Raw genomic sequence first — 26,418 nt, 5'->3', positions numbered from 1 at the left:
CACTGATCCGTGCACGGCACACGACAAACCTATTTACTTAAAGTTGCGGCCGTGCAGTTGACTACAAAATAGAGAAGTAAATTTTTCAAATGAAAACCACATACGTGCAAAAATTGTCGCTTGTAAAACTTACATAAGCAGAATGACTACAGTGACTGCCAAGAGTACAGATGTACCCGGAGTGGTCAGGAAGATGTCCGTGTCCGTCATGACGTGCTGTAGCCACAATGTCTCCTGCAAAAATGTTCTCAATAAATAGTGGTTATAGTATATCTACCATCTGTACTCTCTGGCTTACATAACCGGTTAGTTTTCGGCCACGCCCCTCAACCCACAACCCACCCCACCACCCCACAACCACCAACCCACCATCCTTCTCAGTTTCACAGTTATGCGAACACAAACTCACATGCACCTGTTACTCAAAAAACACCAAAACTTAACCTAAAGCAAGAATGAGGGTGTATGTATATTTTATGGTACGGCTGCATGGCGGTGATTAGATTACATGTTGGCTACGTCGTTACGTAAGCATTACAACAGAGCTGGCTCGGCGAACCCCTGCAGAGTCTACATGTATGTCAACTTGCCTACACTGTAGATACATGTGTACAGGGCTGGCAGCCAGCCACCAGGCGCACTATACTCGAGACCGCGGATATCCAGGCATTTGCTCTTTCACTCGCGCCAACGCGCAAAAAATCGCCCACACACGGCGGTGAAAACATTTTCTAGTTAACGTGGGAGTTAATACAATAACTCTGGTTCACGGCCTAATAAATCCATAACCAGATAACCATAACCTGTACTTCTCTGAATATAGTCTAATGTTGCTTATTTCCCTGAACCTTCTCATGTTATCTTTCATCTCGTCGTCTGCTTGCAGCTGATTCGTACGAGCGAAGTGCCCGGATGCCCGTGGTCTCGAATACAAGTGAACAGACACCAACGTAAATTTACACAACATGGAATACATGTCATTCAGTATACAGCGGTATCAGTTTAAACCCAAAATCGATGACTGTGAAGGGGTCTGAAAGTGGCAACTCAAACAGAGCATTCTGATTCGGTCATTAGTGTAAAAGTTGGATCGCCGCGTTTGTTTGGTCCATTCCTGTCAAAGTGTCACATCCCGTGGATATCTGAAGAAGCTGTTGCTTGAAACCATTGCACCCTTTTGGAACAGATAAATGGCACAACAAACCTTCTCTGAACGTAGGGAAATATCTTTGAATAAATACTTTGTTGCTTGAAGAAAATCTGAGCGAAAAACAAAATGGCATCGACCGATCAGTTAAATACGCTCGGGCTTGTCACCATAGCGACCACGGTTCACCGGGCTTGGGGCACTTCTAGGGTGTTCACCGTGCACTGAGCAAGATCGACGATTACGTAATTTCCGGAAAAGCCGACCATTCAAGTAAAATGTGCGTAATGTATATGGCAATTAACATGTATATGCAAGTTTCGAATCTACATAAATAGCCCTATGGGCATTTCAACATCTTGCGTGGTATTGGACAGGTATGTGGTTTTCTCTCTTTATTTAACCCAAACCATTAAAATATTCCATTCTTCTTAATTCTTGCATGCACATGTTTAATTGTTTTTATTTGCCTTTTGTTGAATTGTATGAATATTAATGAAAATATATGGCGGACATCTCTTTCATATGAATAACGTGAATGTACACTGCACGGTAGTCAATTTCTGTCCTTCTAAATGTTTATAGCACTTTCTTCTAATTTACAAGGGGCCTCCGTGGCTCAGTCGGTTAGCGCGCTAGCGCAGCCTAATGACCCAGAATCCTCTCACCAATGCGCTTGTTGTGAGTTCAAGTCCAGCTCATGCTGGCTTCCTATCCGGCCGTAAGTGGGAAGGCCTGTTAGCAACCTGCGGATGGTCGTGGGTTTCCCCCGGGCTCTGTCCGGTTTCTCCCACCATAATGCTGGCCGCCGTCGTATAAGTGAAATATTCTTGAGTACGGCGTAAAAACACCAATTAAATAAATCAGTGTAATTTAAAACGATTCATAGGTTCACCGGTTCAAACTCGGCTTTGAACACGGAGTTTGTAGGTTCTCCTCACTGTTATAGCACATCAAACGTCATCGTCAAGCATACCACTTCTTTCTGAATAATGAACGAATTCGTCTCAAAAACAAGTTTATGGAGTTAAACATTATGGATCAGAAGAAGTATATTAATTGCATTTTCTTCTCAATTGTACAGATATCCAACATATGTATGTGTAGGCCTCGAGGTGTTTAAGATGTCAATCGGAAAAGGGAAATGTGGCAGTCGGTGTGACAGGACGGCTATCAATTCTCCCCCACCCCCACCCCCACCCCACCCCCAGTCGTATGCCGTATGAAGGCAAAACCAGGATAGGTGCTTGTGAGGTGGGGAGGGGACTTCTTAACCATTCTGTGATTTTGCCCTGCGAATAGCCGAGGTGGCGGATTTGTTAGCCGTCATGTCATTCTCAGCGAGTGATCGGGAGATAGGTGTATGTGCAGTGGGGGATGTTAACTATTCTGCCATTCTCTCCAGTGAAGGGTCGAGATTTGGGGATAGGTGAAAGTGGGGATTTGGGGGAGGGGCACTTACTAACCGTCCTGTTATTCTCTCCAGCGTATGGTCGAGACTGGGGAACAGGTGATGTGTGTAGTGTGTCATTCTCCCCAAAGAATGCTTTGAATCGGTTCTGAACCAGTTAACGTTTATTTAATAAAAAGTGCTGGAGAAACTTTCTCGAGTGTCAGTTTGTTGAAATTACAACTTGATAGTATTTAAAGTTAAGGAGAAGAACACAAAAAGGTTAAAAGGTGTCTTTTAACTGAGTTACATCCAGATACCTGAGCTGTAAGGTGATCTTTATAGGCCATACTGCAAGTGACACGGTACTGTGACGTCACAGCACCTCTTCTTTACATCCTCATACGGGCAAAATGTTTGTTAACATTGCTTAAGTTATATTTTACTTTTGGATAATAATAAGAGTTTATGTTTAAACATTGAAAGGTGAATTCAGAGTGAGGGAAACTTTTTGAGACGTCGGAGAACCTGAACAGCCTCCTTATGAATCATAAATCCCACCGTACTAAAAATTCAAACATTAGAATGCATTGCACTATTTGGAAAAAACGAACAAATATTAGTTTCTTTACGCACATTTTCCAGTTGTTCGCCTGATAAACATTAGAAAATTACCGGGAGACAGGTCCAGAGCCAGTCTAGTGCCCATAACAATGGAGAAGCTTGTGTGTCTCGTCGGCGTATTCGTATGAAAACAGAGCAGGGTCAAATGACACCATATGTTACGTTATGGTTACCATGCATTGTTTTACAATTTTATATTCAGGAGACCTCATGCAGATATCATGAGCACCATCTGCGAGTTGTTTTAGTAGCACATGTATTTTATCACTGAAATGCTCGAAAGGAGTTCGATGTGCAGGTTTGTGCCTCCAGTGGCTACGGCTGTGATTGAGCAGCATCTCTTTATACTTTTGTTATATGCAGATATGCCTTGACTGGTAAAGTTAATCTTACACTGTGTTGAGAATCGTGAACTTAGGAATCTCCTTGTTAGAGGTTCTAAGTATGGGGAATAGAGAAATGCAATGTAAGATCAAACATTGTGTGGCTTTGTGCTGGTTGTGTTGACAAAAGACTGTTCTGTAAAGGGTTTAAGCAAAGACAGTATATGACTGGCATAATCAGGAAACTCTTCCAAAACTGAAAACATAGAGACATACCGGTGCAACTACTGGGATAAAAAATAAAAAATAGACAAACATTGTCTAGATTGTGAAGTTAATCCCATTAACTGAGAATACTCAATAGAAACCGGACGCCGTGGTGGTGGTAGTAGTTTGAAGAGAAGTGAATAGATAAATGCTGGAGGTTTTATGTCGTACTGAACAATTTTTCCGTCATTTGACGACGAAGAATCATTGTGTGTGTGTACATATAATGCGTGTTGTTGTGGCAGGGTGAGTCCATACTGCCGAAGTGCTGCCGCTACTGAGGTATCATTCCAAAGATCCCATTGTGTAAGAGGTTCTCGTTGAGCTTAAGAGAATACCCGTCCTTCATCCAGCGGATAAAACTCGTAATAATATAATCTATATATGGAAGAATTGTTACTATAAAGTTCTTGTTCGAAAGGTGAATACATCTATCACACCATTCTACATATATTTAGTGATGCCATTTACCAACAATGCATAAGTTTTTCCAGTGAGCACCAACTGCGAATCTCTTTTGACCTAGACCTAGACCTATATCTGTTTTTGCACGAGCACGACTATGTGAAAATTTATTAAAAAGTATTATTCTCCTTTTGAAAGCTGGATTCTTTTCATTTTTAGGTAGTATACAGATGACCTTTTAGCCGTACACTATTCACCTATTGCCGTCTCATTTGAATTATTGCATCCACCTTCTTTGGATTTAAAGCAGACAAAAGATATTCATCACAGTGCATCTTATTCGGACAATTATTTGCACAAGGACTGCCAGTGTTTCTTGCCATGCCGTATTTCTTTTTTTATTTAAAACGCATAGTTTTGGTTTTGACATCTGAAATTACTCAACTTAGCGATCCCAGAACTGAAGTGTCAAGTATCAAACACCTTAGCTACATATATAAGTTTCTTAAAACCGATGAGTTTCGGGAGGCGTAGCTGATAGAATACTGACCACAGTTAACATTGCCTGGTATGGAATGCTGTCATTTTGTAGGATAGGCTTTGGACTTGAATGCCAAGTGTGTTTTTGTGTGAACTAGTTAAAATTTGGCGTATGTACGCACTTGGGAAGTGGGTCAGAGGTCCGATAAGTGGTTTATTCCTCAACTGCCTATGAATGTGTAACTTCTCAGGGCGGACGGATTCACACTAGCGTCCATGATGCCGAGTTGTCGATGTATGCTTCCCTTCTCGGAAATATACACAAAGTCACTTTTGGCGTAAACTAGGATAAAATGTATGTAATCGCACAAAGAGACAATGAGCGATACAATTTCCAAAACAATGTATCCAAAAATGGGAAGTGACGAAACACAAGCTCACAAATTGCTCTGTACAGAAAATGGAGTACAAATGTCGAATGTCGAAGGGCGTGAAAGCCGATATCTCCAAACCCAGCAAAATACTTCACAGTGAATGAGGGTAAATATGATTACTCTCAAATAGACTTGAATGAATGACAGTGAACTTCACAAGTGCGTTACTCATATTTATAGACTAACGTAAAAGAAAATTCTGGACGCTTTGATCCTAAGCACGTTTACATCACATATTTCCAGAATGTACATTCTGTTTACAATGACATTAAGCTCATCAACACCGAAGCCTCGAGAACGCTCGGCTGAATTATGGTGCAGGCTATAACATACTCATTGGGGGAAATGTAGGCCAGATGCTGACAAATAAAAAAATATATAATACCGAGTTTAAAGACGGGGTTCGTAACTGTAGGTGTCAAACTGGTAGCCATAGAAACCTACCGCATGTTTAATAGGTTCTATAGCCTGAAATTTTATCTGCCGTTATCCCTCGAACGTAAACCAGAATTGCCTCACCAGTCGATCACCCGCTTCCTAAGGGTGTTTGGGGGTTAAGGATGTTGGTCTGCTCTTCAACACTAAATTTATTTATTTCATTGTTTGGTGTGTTTCACTGTACTTAAGAATATATCCTTTATTTGCCCATCAGCACTGAATGTTAACATTTAAGTAAATGGAAAATTAAGTGTAGATTTAATGCAAGAGTGCCATCTTATGATGGAAATGATAACTGTAGATCTAATGTAAGAGTGCCATCTTATAATGGAAATAATAACTGTAGATCTAATGTAAGAGTGTCATCTTATTATGGAAATGATAACTGTAGATCTAATGTAAGAGTGCCATCTTATGATGGAAATGATAACTGTAGATCTAATGTAAGAGTGCCATCTTATGATGGAAATGATAACTGTAGATCTAATGTAAGAGTGTCATCTTATGATGGAAATGATAACTGTAGATCTAATGTAAGAGTGCCATCTTATAATGGAAATGATAACTGTAGATCTAATGTAAGAGTGTCATCTTATGATGGAAATGATAACTGTAGATCTAATGTAAGAGTGTCAAATTATGATGGAAATGATAACTGTAGATCTAATGTGAGAGTGCCATCACATGATGGTAATGATAACAGTAGATCTAATGTAAGAGTGCCATCACATGATGGAAATGATAACTGTAGATCTAATGTAAGAGTGCCATCTTATGATGGAAATGATAACTGTAGATCTAATGTAAGAGTGCCATCTTATAATGGAAATGATAACTGTAGATCTAATGTAAGAGTGCCATCTTATGATGGAAATGATAACTGTAGATCTAATGTAAGAGTGCCATCTTATAATGGAAATGATAACTGTAGATCTAATGTAAGAGTGTCATCTTATGATGGAAATGATAACTGAAGATCTAATGTAAGAGTGCCATCTTATAATGGAAATGATAACTGTAGATCTAATGTAAGAGTGCCATCTTATGATGGAAATGATAACTGTAGATCTAATGTAAGAGTGTCATCTTATGATGGAAATGATAACTCTTATGATGGAAATGATAACTGTAGATCTAATGTAAGAGTGCCATCTTATAATGGAAATGATAACTGTAGATCTAATGTAAGAGTGCCATCTTATGATGGAAATGATAACTGTAGATCTAATGTAAGAGTGCCATCTTATGATGGAAATGATAACTGTAGATCTAATGTAAGAGTGCCATCTTATAATGGAAATGATAACTGTAGATCTAATGTAAGAGTGCCATCTTATGATGGAAATGATAACTGTAGATCTAATGTAAGAGTGTCATCTTATGATGGAAATGATAACTGTAGATCTAATGTAAGAGTGCCATCTTATAATGGAAATGATAACTGTAGATCTAATGTAAGAGTGCCATCTTATGATGGAAATGATAACTGTAGATCTAATGTAAGAGTGTCAAATTATGATGGAAATGATAACTGTAGATCTAATGTGAGAGTGCCATCTCATGATGGAAATGATAACCGTAGATCTAATGTGAGAGTGCCATCTTATGATGGAAATGATAACTGTAGATTTAATGCAAGAGTGTCATCTTATGATGGAAATGATAACTGTAGATTTAATGCAAGAGTGCCATCTTATGATGGAAATGATAACTTGCATGTATAATCAAATATTCTTTTCTTAAAGGGGTACAAATTCGACGCTGATTGGCTGATAGTGGAGACAGGGTTTCCCGGGTAAAATTTTCTAGCCTTGGTGACGCTTGAATAAATGTACCATTTCTAAAATTTAGCTTAGGCAAGGCAAAGCCAGGACTTGTTAATCTCTAACACCAGCCAATCAGAATATACTCTGTACCCTTTCAAGCGCACGAAATGAAAGGTCCGAAAAAGGTGTGTTCCCGTCTATTTTATTATACAGAGGATGTACGCTCATCACAAACTCACCAACATCAACACAGAACAATTTTTAAATTAAGATGCACAAAGTTTATTTATGAAACAGTTTAGATAATTTCACATGCAAATTTAGACCTTACGTGAGACCCAAAATTCCAAGCACATTATTTCCCTTACATCAGATGAGTTTTAACGTCGTCGATGCGTATATAAACCGTTTCTCAAATTACCATAGCTATCTTATAAGATTACACTCATTTTTTTGTGGAAAAGACAAAAGCAAGAATTATTGAAAGCGGTTACATACACAGTTACACAAATACATAAAACTACCTCTACATATTTCGTCCAGACACGAAGCTGAACTACTTTGGGCGTTATAGGAATGGAAACACACATTCTAACGACATCTCAGAAGATACTAGACAACATCGATATAATAAACTGTAGGAAATAGAGACGATACAGAAGTAACAATTTGTCATACATATCAATGCATATCCCAAGCGTTGTTTAGCTTAATCGCCCACAATATTACATGTACGTCACAACGTCTGATGGTCTTGATAGAGTACAGGGCGCGTATCATTGGTAACGTTCCTTGCATATATGCACTGATGACCCGTTCGTTTTAGACACTGGTCCTTTAACAATTACACAGGCATTATTAATTTTTACTCGAGATACAGTTGTTACAATGCAAAATTTATAGCATCGAATGATAGCGATGACGAGCATCTTATTGGTATAAGCTTCATTCGTCATCCTATTAGCAGTCCACCACCTCCGTCTTTACGGCCATTAAAATGAGGTTTTGGCGCTTCGCCTGCGCACGCGCAGATGAATGCCATGCTCAGCCGTGCAGATGAAGGTGTCTTTTTGAAGCTGGACAGGGATCTACAAATGCAAAAGAAGACCATATTTTTTTTACTGTGTGTATATGAGGTGTTTCTTCGTATTTATTTTGCTACCACATACTGCTCGGCATATTTTACATGCAGTGTTACGCCGAAACACCTATGAGACAGATATATATTTATTATTTACACAAAGGTGAAATATCAGAATTTCTTTCACTGACACAAGTGATTTCCCTCTTTGCTCATGACATCAAAAAGAAACATTTTATTTGATGAAGTTCGAATTCGAGTTCAGCGGAATGACGCCATAACACAAGTTCAGTCAACCTTAACACGACGTCATACAAGACGGCATGTGCGACGTCACGCTACATACACAAGTCTGGGAAAGCCTACAGCTAAAACCATTGTTTAAAATCATAAATAGTTTTCGAATGACAGTTGAAAATGTGAACCCACTCCACACCTCGTGTTTCGTGAGTTATGATACTCACCTCTCACTCGAAAAATGTTTATGATATTCAACCTTCATTGTGCAATATAATCTATCTAGGTCTTTTGGATGTTTGGAATATAGACAGACAGATATACATTTGTTGGTGTTCCATTCATTAGAATGATTCAAGTCAAAGCAACAAGAGGGAGAACGCGGTGAAAACAGTTGGCAGACATAAGAATGATAAGTAAACTAAAAATATGCAGTGGCTAATTCGGGTCATGCAGAGCAGCAAAACATCAATGATTTGAAGCAAGAAATAGGGAATCTAGAAATATACAGGGGTTAATTCAGGATACTTTTTTGGAATATATATGTACATATACTGCACAAGAGCTCTGTTAGGACTTTAAATCATATTTCTGTTCCTTGACGGTTTTGATTCCTTTAAAATCCGTTAAAAGTTGGTAAGAAATTTATAAAAAAAGTTTATCTGTTTTCGCCTTGGAATCTGTGCTTTCATTCAGTTCCAAGTTTTAAGTTCTTCAAACTAAAAACAAAAATCCTGTAATTGTTAAAAATAATTACGCAACTGAGCGGAAATGAAAAACTATTAAACGTTACAAACCTGAGTTTCAGCGGAGATTTCAAGATTGACTTTTTGCAGGACTGTTGCTATGGCAATTTTTGCCGCCACTAAAGCCATTCTTTTCCCAACACAGTGGCGTGGCCCGGCGCTAAAGGGAACGAGAGCGAAAGGGTGGTTCTTGTCCCGATTCTGTGGGGAGAATCTGAAAGTGAAACCAGAAATTTCATTGATCCCATTACAGTTGAAGGTTAATACGCCCCGGATTAGAAAACACGATCGACGCGCTCTTATTCCTCCAGTGGCGTCTAATACATTGTATCACTACATTTGTTTTTTTTTTTTACCTTAAGCCACCGTGTTGAGTATTCACAAGAACAGTGAGAAACAAGACCCTATATAAAGTAGACTAGCAAAAGGTCTGGTTTCATGGGTTAATCAAATTGTCGTCGCTGCTCTGATTTTACTTTCCATGCTACTGTCTTATATCATAAATGATCAGTACACTCGGAGGGTCGAATTAGGCGACAACTGTCGGGCTGCAGCATGTAAAACCAAAAGACTGGTGCAGGGCGGTAGTTTACTCGAGGCGCTACGGTTTCTGCCGTCCACAAATCTGTTGAAACAGTGAAAGCACCAGTCACATACATAAGTATTATAAAACGTACCTATCTTTGTTGATTCATATTTTAACATTGACAACAACCAGATTTGCCCTTACCTTTCGGGGTCAAACTTGTCAGGGTTGGGCCAGTATTCGGGGTCTCTCTGAAGAACAAAGACGGGAACAGAAACCCCGGTGCCCTTGGGTAGGAAATAACCTTTGATGCAGATATCTTCCTCAGCTGCACGGCTTAATCTGGAAATTGAATAAACTTACATTATATTGTCCGGCTGTTTGGTTGGGATGTTTGTTTGGTTAACCGAAGAAATATAGAAGTTCAAAATTTATTGTGAGTTATGAAGAGGATTTAGCACTAATTCATTCGATCCAGATCTATGCGGTTGGGAGTTCGAATCCGGCAATTTCTTGATTTTGCTCTTTCTACACTTTAAATGGGTATTTATTGATTTATTTTATTTATTTTACTCAAGAATATTTCACTTATACGACGGCGGCCAGCATTATGGTGGGAGGAAACCAGGGGAAACCCACGACCATCCGCAGGTTGCTGACAGACCTTCCCACGTACGGCTGGAGTGGAAGCCAGCATGAGCTGGACTTGAACTCGCAACGACCGCATTGGTGAAAGGCTCCTGGGTCATCACGCTGCGCTAGCACGCTAACCAACTGAGCCACGGAGGCCCCTACTTCAAATAGGAAAACTCCACACAAAGTGTTTGTCATCATACACACCAACAAATCTTTTTTTGTTTTTTTTTAACTTTCCTGGCAAAATTGAATGAGTTTAAATATATTTGGAGCCCAACATTATCAGTATGATCTTCAAAATATACACCTTAGAATTCAAATACTTGAATGAATTTTATTCTGTTCTTATACAGTTTCAGAAGTGTGTCTGATGGCAGTGCATTATCGATTTATTATGAGCTAATTTCCTTTCAAATCAACACAGCAATGGTATCTGGTCAACAATAGCCAGGGCCCGTTTCACAAAGTACACGTAGCGTTACGTTCACGTAACTACCATGACGACGTAATACCTACAACACTGGTTGCCAAGGAAGATATGTACACGTAAAGTTAAGTGGGCTTTATGAAACGGGCCACCGGTACAAGCAACTACCTTAAAATTGGCGGGAACAGTCTCATGCTCTCGTGCAGGCACATTTCTAAATAGGGCAATTGCTGGATGTTATCATAGTCAGGTGTTTTCTGCAATTCAAACGACACGGAAAATATTAGTAGAAACAGAGGAGATTTTTGTATATCTATAATTGTTCTTGAGGGAACAGTAATTATGGGGGTTCACCTAGGGGAAGAAGATCTTGGAACAGCAGTTCTCCACCCACTTAAATAACAAAACAAATGACTTCAATAACAACACAAAAGAATAATGAAACACTGTGGACGCCATCGCGCTGATAACGCTTTACGTTACCGTGACATCTACATGTATCATGGTGACCTTGGCGAAGCGACGAAGGCAACGTTCACGACGAACACAATTTATATGCGCGTTGACGAAGAAGATTGTACGTGTAATAACGTTAGTGATGAATCGGAAAGTACAGCACTACATGTAATAACAGCGAAGGAAAATTAAGATTGATAATGATAACATTGCTGGCAGAGACAATGACGAAACAAATGATGGCGATGGTTATAATGGTGACATTATAATTGATTGAGGGCAGCTGTTAGAAAATATATATATACATGTACTTGGTTTTATTCGCTAACAACGGCAATGTATATATGTGAATTTCATGCAGTATCGCCGAAGCAGTCATTTCTTCCTTTTTTTTTTTTCGTTTTACAGCTATGATTCAAAGTGTTTCACTTGTGTTAAACACTGCTTAGTTTTAATTAATCACTTTGGTCCAGAATATATCCTTCAAACATTTTATTTGAAGTGCCAGTGTTGATCAGGATAAAATTGACGACAAAAATATTGATCAAAACAATGGTCCAAGATGATGTTGACTAAAATTTTATGGTAGCAGGCTTTTGACCAAGTTTTTGTTGGATCATTTGTTCTGTCAGGACACCGATGTTTTTGTGACAGGGTGAAGAATAAATTTTCTTACCCCCTCCAAGACGTCGTCGATTTCTTTACACAGTTTTTTTTGGATGTCCGGATGGTTAGCCAGCAGGTACGACATGAACGACAGAGTAGTAGCCGTTGTTTCGTATCCGGCCAACATGAAGATGATCGCTTGGGCTCGAATTTCAATGTCGCTGAGATCTGAGTAACATAAACATATACACAGGCTTTAGCTTATTTTATTTTATTCTATTGATATTAACCTGTACTGAAATTCATTTGAGTGATAAGAGCTGCGATCAAGCTTTGCGTGAACAAGAAAAATGCACTTGGCAAATCCCTTGATGCAAAAAACCAGCCGAAGCTGACACCAGGATTCGAACTCTCGACCTCTTTGGTCAAGGGCCAGCGAATTTTATATAAATCTAATACGACATTATTTCCGAATATAAAGTATAAAGACAAAAAGATCAGTATAATGGAACATAGCTACATGTGTTATTTTTTATTACATTTCACTCTTGCTGAAGGTCATACTCTAGAATTTTTTACTTACACCATAGCTGTCAGTTTTATGTGTGGAAATAACCAGTGCTAACCAACATTTGGCAAGTTATTGGGGAATTTTTCCACGGTTTACATATATGAAATCTGGACTGCGCAAACGGCCACACGGGCGTCGTCGACCGCTTATTATAACCAAAACACAGCGGAAGGGGGTGATTCAACAAATTCCAACGATCATTCAGCAAGAATATTGCCTTTTTTGCTGTTCTACTCTTGTGGAACACCGAATCACACAAATCTGTTTCCTGTAACTAAGAATCAGTCAGTCAAGGAAAACGAAGAGACAAAATAATTTTGACTCGTACCTCGCTTGGCTATGCCTTCGTTTGGCGCATCGTGACGGTTGACTTGGCTATCCTCTAGTTTGGCGTCAATCAATAGCTGTAAGAGATCTTTACGCTGGCGAAACAAAAATAATATTGCTAAAAATGCAGAAAAAGTACATGTTTGTGTGTGTCTAGGTGTCCAAAAGAACGTTAAGATGGGACAGCGGGTATTTTCGTGCACAGTCTACACGATGGACAATGCGGTCGCTGTGAGTTCAAGTCCAGCTCATGCTGGCTTCCCATGCGGCCGTACGTGGGAAGGTCTTCCAGCAACCTGTGGGTGGTCGTGGGTTTCCCCCGGACTCTGCCCGGTATCCACCCACCATAATGTTGGCCGCCGTCGTATAAGTGAAATATTCTTGAGTACGGCGTAAAACACCAATCAAATAAAATACACGATGGAGATTTCATCAAATATGTCGAAGAAAAATTCCGCTTAACCCGAATTAGGGTGTATACACACCGTGTTGAATAAAAACACCACATTGAATGTTTGAACAGTTTCAGTCCATGCTCACCTGATATGTGTATTTTTTATAAACTGCAACTTAAAAGAATTTTGATTGATTAAATTTGCGCGCATTTCTGGCGTCTTTCTGGTTTCATAAAAACTATGTACTGCTTAAGACCCAAGAGTCCACTGTTGACTCATTCCCTTTACCTGACTGTACGCTTCAATCCTACTTTATACACTTTCTTAATTCTTTGGTGGTTTGTGTTGAATGTTGGTTTTTAAATTGGATACGCGATTATTGAACCGGAACATCCGGTATGATTTGTATATAAATGTGTGCTATCACGGCTATAATCAATACGCTCCTCAAATCAACAGGTCCACTTTATTTATTTGATTGGTGTTTTACGATGTACTCAAGAATATTTCACTTATATGACGGCGGCCATCATTATGGTCAGAGGAAACCGAACGGAGCCCGGGGAAAACCCACAACTCATCAAGGTTGCTGAAAGGAAGCTAGCAAGAGGTGGACTTGGTGGGACGTTCCTGGGTCATAACGCCATGCTGGCGTGCTAACCACCTTAACCACGGAGACGCCTCAGGTCATCTTTATGTTGTGCCTTCAGACATCTACAATGGAAGTAGCACACAGGCCCCCATTATCACTTCCGTTTTTCGGGATGTAATTCTGTGTATTTTAGGGTGTAAAGTCTTTTTTTCGCTGCCAGCCTGCCGTTTTTGGTGTACAGGTGCATGTTTGGTATCAAAATCATGGAAATTGTCTAAGCTTTGGGCAGGTATGAGTTTTAATGATGAAAGTTTGAAATTCTGGGCGAGAGGACACAAGGAGACAGGTATTGATTAGGCTGCGAGTGACGTCCCCTTGGCGTTGCTAGGCACCCCTTCCAGCTGCCGACATAGAAAGGTCCAGATTTTGACGGTCAACCTATGTCAAGATTTTTACAGCTTCTTTCTCACAGGCTGGGCCAGGTATGCACCAAAGCTTATTGGCGACGGAATGTTTGGGACTGAGCTACAGCGCTAAACGTTAACATTGTCGCTTATGGAAAACTAATGGGGTCTGGGGCCAAGTATAGGTTTCAAGCTATCGGTATACCATACTTCCGGAAATGCGTTATTGTAACAAAATATTTCAGTTAAGAAGTCAGTACCGTTTTGCAATTTAACGTAATTTAATATAAGAAATAAAGAAATAAGGTAGGTCCAAAGAAGCACTTTTTCTTTTGTTTATCGACACACAAGTTACGTGGAAACACATGATATGTATGTTGACTGATGAATTGCAAAAGTTTTATCTGGACAAGAGTACTTGTTCATCTATGTAAATGATTTGTAAGTTTTGAAATATAAGTCAATGAAAATGTAATCTTTCGGTCAAATATTTTTCGAACATCTTACCCCTGATTTTCCAGTCTGTCGTCTTTCTTTCATCGTTGATGTCAGTATGGAGTCCAAATACCCTATAGAAGGAGCTGGTCGACTAAAGAGAGAAATCAACGAGGCCAACGGAGTCAATGCAGGGAACATGCCTGAAAGCAGACGACAAACATGGTTTTGACGTCACGAGACTTACCCAGTGTTAAGAAAAAATCGAATGACTGATAAACCTGCCTATGCTATGAATAGGGCCTCCTACACGATGCAGACTGTCCTACCATGACTTGATGCGACAATAGTGCGTCCCTAAGTGGTGTCACTCTGTTGTCGAGACCGTCATATCTCGAAACTTGCAAATTGAAAAATTCTCTTCACTTGACTTACTTGCAAAAACCGTTATCGGGTTGCCTAGAAACGAAGCAATGGCCTGGATTGCATTTTGAATAAATGGATGATTGGGATCTTTTTGGGTATCTATGTCGAGTCCAAATGCAGCCGCCGAGATAACCTTCATTGTGTAGGAACCGTAAATCCTGCAACATTAACATATTCATGTATCTCGGGTGGAATCAAAAAGATATATCCCTGTGAAATTGACAATAATTCAGTATGTTTGAAGCGTCACACACGTTATTAACTGATATTCGAGACATTTCATAAAAATGTCTGCATCACAGGTAAAATAATAATTAAAAAGCAAAATAAATTTAAAACTGTACATACTTATTTCCAATTCACAATGTCAGGCACAGTGGCATTAAGTGTGAGGGGTAGATTAGATTTTGAAATTTGTTGCTATTAGAGTACTACTGTCGTCATTGGACATATATTTCATCTCTGATGCTGAAATGTTCATGAAATGTACCTGTCCACGTCTTGTCACCAAAACAGCTACGAACAGGGATGGGAAGGGAGTCTATAAATTCCGTGTCCCAGGCTAGGATTGAACCCGCGCCGTGTGGCTGGAAGTCACACAGCTTACTCACTGAACTTTGCGGTTGCCATTTAGTTGCCATTACATGCATTTTTCTTCAGATTATAAAGATCTAAACGCAAATGCTATCTTACTCTTTCATCTCCATCGTTCTTCCTTCATCGGCAGCCGTTAAGACATTCTTCATGACGTTGTCAATGGAATCAACCATGTAACCTGACATCTGAGGTAACAAAGAACGGCTCAAACGATTAAAGGTTTATTTGGCACAAAGGGAAAATTTCTAGTGATATTCTAAGTTAGCGGGCTAAAGTAACGTAATAAAAACGGGGGATCTCAGGTTTAAAACAAACGGATTTAACATTTATTTATTTTATCATTTGATGGATGTTTTACGCTGTATTCAAGAGTATTTAGGTTAGAAGACGGCGGAAAATGTTATGGTAGAAGGAAACCGGGCTTTGGGGAAACCCATCACGTTGCTGGTGGACCCTTCTGCGTATGGCTGAAGACACCAGCTACAGTCTATTTCTTTTAGCGAGTCGCCTACATTCAGCTGTCTGTAAGATCAACCGCTACCAAAATTGCCTATAGTCAGTGTCCCGTCACGCTCTACACATTACATGTTGAACGGGAGCCCTCTGCCGCTCAATTGGTTAGCACGCTAGGGCAGCGTATTGACTCAGATGCCTCTCACCAATGCGGTCGCTATGAGTTCAAGTCCAGCAGAAGGTCTGCCAGCAACCATGATGAGCCTGAGTATCCCCTGGGCTGTGCCTGATTTCCTCCCACCATAATGCTGGCCGCTGTCGTATAGGTGAAATATTCTTGAGTACGGCGTAAAACACCAATCAAATAAATAAATTACATGTTGAACGTCCATATTATTACAAGGAAAATGCAGTCAGAATAATTTTTCTAATTCACATTGTTAAACTCCATAAACTTCCCACTTTGAGAGAAAGTGACACCTGTGATATATGTGACAGATGCGGGATTCAGGCTGCATAATGCCGAGGGAAAAACATATGCTTGCGAAGAGAAATTGGCTGTTTTGAACTCATGCAACCATCTGCAAAATACTACAAACGATGATAGAAGACCACTGTCTGTTAACAGGACGGCCACACAAATACTGAATTTGAATGTGAGGACTATTCACAGTTTATTGAAGGAATGCAGTGCAACTATTGGAGAACTGGTACGGAAGCCCAAATCGGCCAGATCTTCTAAGCTTTGATATTAATTTTGCAATCAGACGTATGGGATCTTTTCTAAATGATAAGGATCTACCGACAGTGCCAAAATTAATGCTCTGAAAGAAGAAAATCCAGCATTTACATTGTCGTTTTCGCTAGTAAGGAGAATACTGAAAACGAATGGTTTAAAGTACAAAAAAAACAACCGACAACAGGAAAATCAAAACAGAAAGAAAAGATGTCATGGGGAGTAGAAACAATTGTTTACGCAAAAGTTCTACAGACAGACAGATTATGACATATGTCTATATAGATGAGACCTGCTTAACTCCAGTTGTTCTGTGTCGAAACAATGGATAGCATCGGACGAAAAAAGGGCCCAAATGTTGCCATTACACGCGGGTTCCGGGAAGATAGGTTTAAACAAAGATGCCGCGTTGTTGTTTGAAGACGAAAAAAAGCAGATTAGCATGAGGAAATGGATGGTGATAAAATCTTGAACTGGTTGGAAATGGTATTAATTCGTCGTTTAGAACACCCAATCGTCCTTATACTTGACAAATCCGGCTTTCACAAGATCAAACATCCAGTAAATACATGTCCCACGGTGTCAAACAGGAAACACGATTTGCAAATATGGCTCAGATTTCGAGACATAGCATTTTCTGCAACTGCTCTCAAGAAAGACCTTACAGAGATAGTTCTGAGAAATAAGCCGGTTACAACATACCGACGTCAATGCCCACAAGAATGGTGATTTGGTTTCACGGACGAAGGTGGCTTGTTGCGAGTTGCATGCGATAGAGGTATTCTAGGCAAACATTAAGGGCTACGTCTCGCCTCACAACAAAACCTTCAAGTTAGCGGACGTTAGGCACTTATTTCAAGAGGCTATTGACAAGGTTTCGCGAGCCGACTGGGAAAATGCTGTCAAACGCGTACTAAATGTATGTTTCATGATCAGTTCACTTTGGGAGGCTATGAACAGGTTATTACCTCAATTACCTGATATGTCAGTTATAATGCATCATGTAAACTCACCTAAATCTTGTTGCTTTAAGTCAAAGTTTTGTGAGATGTAGCAGTTTATGCTTAATGGAAATAAGTGACAGGTAGAGAAGGAGTACTGGCGGCGAGAAGGTCTGCGGGGGACTATTGATCCTGTGATTGTGAGTCTGAGGAGCAGTGAAGATGGCGACATCAGTGACAGCAACAAATAAGACTGAATCACATGAACCGTTAATGCTTGTGACACCTCTTTAAGCAAATCAGTAAAACATGACAAATCTGAATGCATTTTATATACAGTAATGTTTTTGCTGTCCACATAGGAACAAACAGTGAACACATGCGTACGTTTTGATTCACAGTAAATTTTAATTAAATCAATACTGGCGTTCAGGAAAGTACATGTATGTATGACTTCGTCATTGCCTAACTCGCATACCCAGTATTCCAGTAATCAACAATTCACTGTCTTTAATCCTCAACCCTACACCCAGCAATTGTCGGTTGGAGAGAAAACCAAAAGACAAAAATATATAAATGTAGACAACATTCCGTCCTTCATAGTTAGATGGCCGAAACGAACATCAGTAAACACAAAATTCTTCTCTAAAATGATGTAATTCTGGAATGGTGAACCTCGACCAATAATTTTTACTCTGTTTCGGCCCCTGGCATGAGTGAAATCGTTTTCACGCACTGTTATAGCACAACCTTAATAATTGAAATAGTATAATTATTATATCTCATAATATATATATATATATATATATATATATATATATATATATATATATATATATATATATATATATATATATATATATATATATATATATATATATATATATTGGTTGAGAGTATGACTGATTTTACACAGCTGAATGTAGGCCACTCTATAAAAGAAATAGACTATAGTTCAAGTACACTGACCAGAAGGTAATATTTGGCTACGCCATAATTACTTGTTACTCTGTTTCTTCCCAGTTCGGCGAATGGCGATGTTTCTGACTAAAGTTTGAGCCGCCTTGAGTATGGTAGATCCCAATATTTTTTAACATACCATTCAGTGTACTTGAGCCAGACTTCAATTCACAACGATAACCACTCGACAAGGAGGCTGATGAGTTAGTGAGTGCTTAGGGTTTCACGTCGTACTTAACAATGTTTCAGTCACATGACGCCGAAGGAGTCCGTAGAGTGCATGTATGTGTAATGTGCCTCCCTATTGCAGGACGTATTTCCACAGCTCTTTTATGTAATGCTGCTTCACTGAAACGACTTACCAAAGGCATGTAAGACGTCCCACTCGAGCCATTATACTGATATGTATCAACCAATCATTGTATTATCTTACTGCTGAACGCCAAGAAGCTACAACTTTCTCTTTTAAGGTCTTAGGATCCTGGATTTACCACCCCCGAAGCGCACGCTCTACCAACTGAGCAATCGAGGCCGGTCAGGACGCCTCTGTATTTATTCAGTAATTTTACGAATAATTTTCTAAGTTATCAGTCTAATTTATGAAGAACAAAGACATAGAAATGATTTTACTAGTGTATCATTTTCCTGGATCTAGATTGTCATTAAGCCGCTGAACATGGACACAGTTTTATGTCATTTCCCGTATTTCCATGACAAAAAAGACGGCTCAATGCAGTATGGAGATATCAGATTAGCGTCCATTCAAAACTGAAATGAGAAAAGTTCAAAGAAAGATGATTGTTTGAAAGACCTGACATATACACGTTTGATGTCTGAAGATCTTTACATTTTCAAGGGAGCTAACTGTAAAGTTCGGAAAGCGGAAAGTGTTGTTTACCTGCCTGAGTTTACCGGAGCTAAACGTAGGCGTGACAATACTTCTGACAGACTTCCAGTGAGAGTAGTCGTAGATAAACGGCAATGCATTTCGCTGTATTTCATGTGGTGACTTAAATTGCTGCAAATTAAGAAATTTGAAGAGATTAATTTTTAATTTCCTTAACAACCTGAAAAAAACAGACGTAATCGAAATTGCAGTTTAACCATTTATACAGATACGTGCTGAATTTCTGTCCTAATTCATACTGTATCTTGTGCTTTTTTATTCCTAACAAGCAAAACATACCGGTCAACGTATACAGGTGGAAGTTTGTAATAGTGTACATTTATAGAACGAGGGAGAGATACAGTAGCGCAAAATTGTTTGACACTCAAAAATGTGGCGTTTTCGAAGTCAAGTTCTCAAATGTTTGGTTTTAAGAATAAGCACTTACAAACTTGGGATTTGGAAACACTCTGAATTCCCTGACGAACACTTCGCGAATAATGTCCGCATCTGTAGTAACAATGGAATACAGACTACCCATCCAGTCACTGAAACAGATTATTAAGGCGTCAAATTCTATCCACCTTAAACGATGAATTCACCAACCATTAATGGTATAGATATCATCATCTAAATTACGAAGGATTTCCACAAATATAATCTGTATTACATGTAGGGCCTATATACACTGCAAATGAATCAGTTAACGTTATATATTGATGCAGTTGGTTAATAAACATTGAGATCTCTAGAGAACCACACATTATTCTCTGAATTTCTCGGTGTGACACGAGCATCTACAAAGTTCCCGATGGATTTTAATTAGCTGAGATATTTTAACACCTATCAGCTAACACTAAGTAATGGTGAGGTCTCCGTGGCCGATTGGTTGGCGTGCTAGCGCAGAAGATTAACTCAGGGGACTCTCGCCAATAATGCGGCCGTTGTGGGTTCAATACCAAATCATGTTAGATTCCATTACGGTCGTACATGGGAAATTCTGCCATCTACGTGCGGTTGGCCGTGGGTTTCATCTGGGCTCTGTCCGGTTTTCTCTCCCCACCATGCTGGCCGCCTTGAAATATTCTTTAGTATGGCGAAAAACATCAAATAATCAATCAATCAACCAATAACAGTCAGATGCCATGCAATAGGACAGGCCTTGTTGCCATCCAATTGTGAAATCTCGTAGTTCTCGCGAGATTTCAGTGGAAGTCGAATACCGATTGTTGTCATTTTCACACCATAAGGGAAGGGATTTACACTGATATTTCAGCCATTTTTTTTTAGCCATGGTGTTCACGTTAAATACTAACAGTAAGGCAATTTGCAAAACCACAATATCAAATTTTCCTGGACCAAAAGGGTTGTATGTACGTTACAACTCCACTGCTGGTGCCACGATTTATAAATGCAGCTTTGGTTGTCTGTTGGATTCAATAAAAGAAGAACTCGACATTAAAGGATTCGTGAAAGGTATCAGTCATATGCTTACGGAATCTAACGAAATTAAGCCATCTCACTTGAGCGTCGACAGCCTTAATATATATTCACATGTCAATTTTCAGACTTAAATAAAATCTCTAAATATATCCCTGCGAGAAAAATGAATGTTGATAGCAGGTGGATGTTCGTACTTAAATATGTATGATTGGCAGAATTGCCTAAGCCAGAGAAACTTAATTATACTTTTTGTCCGTTGAATTATTCTCGCGATTTGGACAAATCTAAATTTAAGGAAAACAAGCATCCAGAGTGGTGAAAATGCTGTATAAGTAACAATCTACATGCACCGTGCGCACGATAAATTTGCCAAACACCTTAGATATCTTTACATGTCGAGTGCTGAAGAAGTAATGCAAGATTTACCAGTTTTCGACTAAGCCACAAGTCACCAATTTTACTCAGTTATCGATCGGCCACTGATTTCCGAGCAAACATCAAAACAGCATAAATTAAGCACAATAATCAAACCTGTGAAGTGGTCATGGTCTTCAATTAAAAACATTAAAAATGCATCTTTATTCCGTTAGAAAGGAAATGACCCATGTCTCACAGCGGTCAGTTCTTGGTGAGTGCAAAATGTCAGTTTAAATGGTTTCGTGAAAGTTTCCCGCAAATACGGGATTTGCGCCTCGATTCCGCCCTAAACAAAGAGTCTTCAATTCACTCCACTGCTCTTCAGCGGTATCTAACTGTACATGTCTACAGTTCACAGGTCCTGAATGTAATACAGCGTTGTCTCCAGTCAGTTTTAGACATATACTGTCATATGTGCTTTTTGGGGCTGCTTATTATATTATTTCCGTTTGTTTGGTTGGTACGCAATTGTTGTTGGACAGGCCTAAAAGTTTCATTCTAATATAGGTTTTCGTGTTTTCAACAAGCGGATGCGAACGCTCTTTAGGTCAAAATGTTGGTCAGGACTCAGTGGTCTCTCACTGAGTGGTACCAGTGTCAATTGTGCGACAAAAGCTTTATCTTAGGGAAGGGATTGTCAGATCCCGGGCGTTCGGCACTCTCACAGTTGTGAGGTCAAAGCGTAACATGTAGATAAATGGAAACGTAACTGTAATCTTTGACCATTTGTTGGCATATACAAGCAAGCCCAGGCTTAACAGCGCTCTAGTGTTCTTCCTCAAAAACTAATATTCATAATATTACGTAACTCATGCCAAGCTTATTAACTGACAGACTAACTGCTGATAAATCCATTTATACCCTCCCCCAAAACCCTGAAGATTGAGTGTCTGTTACACGTTAGTACATGCCATAAACTAAGTACAGAGTAAACAGCACATTACGTTTCATAAATACTGTACAAGGCGAGATACAGGTTATCGGATTGTATATTACACACGGGGGATGGGGTGGGTGAGGTGGGGTGGGTGGATAGGGCACAGGTTGTGAATGGGGTGAGGGTTGTTGGGGTTGGGGGTGGGTATGACTTGAAGGGAGCGAGTTTTGAGGAAAGGAAGGTTATGTGTTAAGAGGGGGGGGTAGATGTGTGGGATTGGTTATTGGCTAAAGGGGGTGTGGGGGGGGGGGGGGCGAGGGAAGGACAACAGAACTTACCCGTACACCTTTCCATACTTCTCTGTGCATTCAATGTCGTACTGTGTAACACCCTGCAACGACAAACACCAATAAAGCTTGATGTTTAACGAAACCAGTTCTTTTAGATTATAGGCCTGACATTTCGAACACAAGTTCCACTTGAAATTAATGGAAGGCGAAATCAAACTAAGTGAGATTTTCCTGACATGTCCAAAGTGCTCACGCGTTGACACAGTCTTATCAATTCACGTCGTGGAACGGGAATTCAGCGCAATAAAGAACATTTCATAAACTCCAGTGTCAGGATATACTCCCCTGTAATCAAGGGGGTGGGGTGAGTGGGTAGAGCACAACACATGACATACATAACATTAAAATGGAAAACTTGGTTATCAATTAATTATATTTTTTGTCTCACTCTGTAGTGTAAAATCAGGCTCAAGGCTTATATTTTTATATATAAAAATGGAAAAGATCTTTTATATATAAAAATGGAAAGATCTTTTTAGATCTTGGTTGTCTTTTCATACACAGTTTAATGCCATTAATAGAATTTCACTGTGGCCGTTTAAAATGCAACAGAATGAGATTTTAAACGAGAAATCCATCAAGACATTTCTAATCTATGAAAATAAAGAACAAAAAAAAACCTACATAATAGCTAATGTAGTGGTACCTCGAATATACTACATGTGAGCACGTAATATGCACTGAACACTTTCAACACCGACATTTGCCATTATACATATGGCTGAAGTCGAGATCACAGCATGCGAGTCGAGTTCACTGATGTTATGTAATTCGCCGAATGCCATTTAACGCCTTGTTTTAGATTTCTAATACGTAACACATGTTCTAAACATTGTAGGGGAGATAAAAGATGATAATCAATTATTGGCTACCCTGATCATCTACCTTTTTGGCCACCTGTAAGAGCGCCCCCAATGGGTTCCAGGGTGAACTGGGGCCGGGGAGTTTGTACAGGGCCTGTGGGCGGAACGGCCAGATGGTGATCCTGTGAAGGAAATCAGAAAACATAACAATTCGGACACCAAGTATTATTCAGAGTGTTTTGTTTTCTGAGATGGACTTAAAAATAATTATGTTTTCATAGAATAATGCTCGGCATATGCAAAAATTATCTTTGTGATTATTATCTTTAATGACCACCTTCTCAAATCATCATTGTCAAAACCCCAATGTGTAAAATATCTTAAAATATAATTCTGGATTATTTTCAAACAAATCTATCTATCCATCTATATCTGTAAAGTCGGAGGAAGCTACAGACCACGTGACCTCCTTAGTAACAAACGGCTTGGGTGAAGAAAACCGCCCTCCTAACGTTACTGCATAGGAAAATGCCTATTTTGGAATTGCTGTCAGCGACCTTGTATCCATTGCATTTGTATAATTGTCAGGTTTCAAGATAGTCTGAGTATTTCTGCAGAGCTTTCGTGACGTTATTTTGTCAACTAGGCCTTACTGGTCGCTAGTGAAGTGCCAAAAAAAAAGGTGACCGTTTCCCCCAAAACTTTAACATTAGGCAGCCATTTTGTTTTAGGCCCGAAGGGGTGGTCACGTGACCCCCAACTTCGGACCCGTCTTACAGAATCGGTAGCCTCATAAATTAAACTTTGTATGCTAACGATTCAACGTTTCCCGAATGTGAATAGTTACAATGAATAAGCATCGGTTTATGGATGTAAAAATATCTAGCAGTTATCTGGACAGGTTATCTGTACAGATCATTCTGCAACAAGCAACTGATAGATAACTGAACAGATGCATAAATCAGTCGCATCTTAGACGGTTTTTAGTTACGTGAATATACACATGTATGTACATACACTGTTGCCTTGAAACCGCTTTTCAGCTCGTTAAATCAAGGCCATACACTATTTAATTTAAAGATCACCATTAAATATAACAGGAAACGTCTTGTAAGAAAATGATGTAAGTGCAAAGAAAAACGTCACTTTTAAAACTCACACCAGAAGAATGACTGCAGTGATGGCCAAGAGTACAGATGTACCTGGAGTCGTGAGGAAAATGGTGTAGTACATCATGGCGTGTTGGCGGGAGCAACAATGTCTCCTGTAGAGACGCTCTTGGTGGTCAGGCAAAATAATAAATAACCACTGGCTAGCACGAGTGATAAGCTTTCAGCCGCCCCCACCGTATAGACGCAACCCTTCCCACACTGCCTCCCTCACCAAGTCGCACATGTAGGTGTGAGGTGTTGGGGGATGTTTGTAGGTGGTGGTGGGGGGGGGGGGGGGGGGGGGATTTGGTGATACAGTCAGACGGGCACCTGTTACGTTTTGTTAAAGAGTGTATATGGTTGTGACACGTGGCTGTCCTACAGCTGGGGTACAAAGGAAACAGTCCAGTGTAATGTATCAAAGCAGATGTTCTGTGATTTTTGTTTTTACACGTTCAACAGCAGGCTGATTTCAAAATGAACAACACAGCTATTCCAGCTATAGATTGGGTTTTATGAGACATTGCAAAATGTTGTTGTTTTTAGCTTACTGGTTGGAGGGGATTCCTTGGCCGATGTGTCGCAATAACCCAGTTTAAGTCGCCGTGATTACAAGCCCAACATTTTCGGGCTTCCTCTCCAGCCGTACATGGAGTGATCAGCGATCAACCTGCGATTGGTCGAAGGTTTTCCGTGAGGTTTATTAGACCATAATGTTGGCCGCCGTCGTATAAGTGAAACATGCATGAGTACGGTGAAAAACACGAATCAAATAAATACTCGCTGGAGGACGGTAAAGGCCTACAACCAGCACTGATAAATAATACTCGGCACGGGATTGGCTGTATTTCATCATTTCGTAATCCGGCGTCTGACCGGTGAGATCGCGGGACCGCCCTGGCTACGTTGCCTTTTGTTCAAAAGAATTGCCCGGAAACTGGATAGGGTGAGGTCACTCCCATTTCGCTTCAGACATAAACCTAGGATTAGTTTCACAAATATGTCGTAGATGTGCGATAATTGCACATATGGGACAATGGTACAGTAATAGTGACTTACAATTTATCGTTCGACAAATGTACGATAAAAAATATCGGATGGGAGTCTTGTGAAACTGAGCCCTGACTGCCGCCATATATCTGAAATATTCGATGTTACCATCCAGGCTAGTGCAAGAACATCCATGCACCAGTATATTTTCGTTCGAGCCATCTGAAAAGAATTGAACATAAAATGAATGTATACCACAGGACATGAAGTATTTTGCAGAGTACCGGGCTCAGAAGCAGCGGTTTACAAAAAGAGTGTGTACCGCCATCTCGATCCTCTCTAAAAGGTCCAACTACCATCTGTATTGATGGATTTACATACTCAGGGGCCAACTACACAGAGTCATTTCCGACATATAAATCAATATTTGAAATACAATTTAGACCTTATTTTAGGGCTTAACCCCTTAAAATTTCGTCCACCTTGTCAATATCACCTTAAGATAAACGTAGCCAAATTTCATCTTCCTGCGGTATCGAAAAAAACCAAGCATCGTGAAGGGAATTTAAATTTTGAGGAATGGCTTTATTGAAACGGCCCCTAGCCCAGGTATCAGACAGTCCATATATATTTCTGGGATTGCTAACGTTACACTGGTTTACACCAATGCCTCTA

General features: G+C 39.8%; 1 protein-coding gene across 1 annotated transcript; it reads right to left on the bottom strand.

Annotated features, from left to right (window-relative positions):
* Positions 1-8,266: 8,266 nt before the first annotated feature.
* LOC135479720 (cytochrome P450 3A24-like) lies at positions 8,267-16,446 on the bottom strand. Its single transcript, XM_064759622.1, has 10 exons — positions 16,396-16,446; positions 15,833-15,921; positions 15,149-15,297; positions 14,786-14,916; positions 12,889-12,982; positions 12,060-12,217; positions 11,096-11,184; positions 10,069-10,206; positions 9,390-9,552; positions 8,267-8,362 (listed from the first exon to the last, which is right to left on the bottom strand). Exons 1-10 carry the CDS (start codon positions 16,444-16,446, stop codon positions 8,267-8,269), a joined length of 1,158 nt encoding a protein of 385 aa, XP_064615692.1.
* Positions 16,447-26,418: the final 9,972 nt, after the last annotated feature.

Source organism: Liolophura sinensis, chromosome 12 (assembly GCF_032854445.1).
Source record: "Liolophura sinensis isolate JHLJ2023 chromosome 12, CUHK_Ljap_v2, whole genome shotgun sequence".
Classification (NCBI taxonomy): Eukaryota; Metazoa; Mollusca; class Polyplacophora; order Chitonida; family Chitonidae; genus Liolophura; species Liolophura sinensis.
The sequence above is the reverse complement of the archived record's forward strand: the minus strand, read 5'-3'. Positions and strand labels throughout refer to the sequence as shown.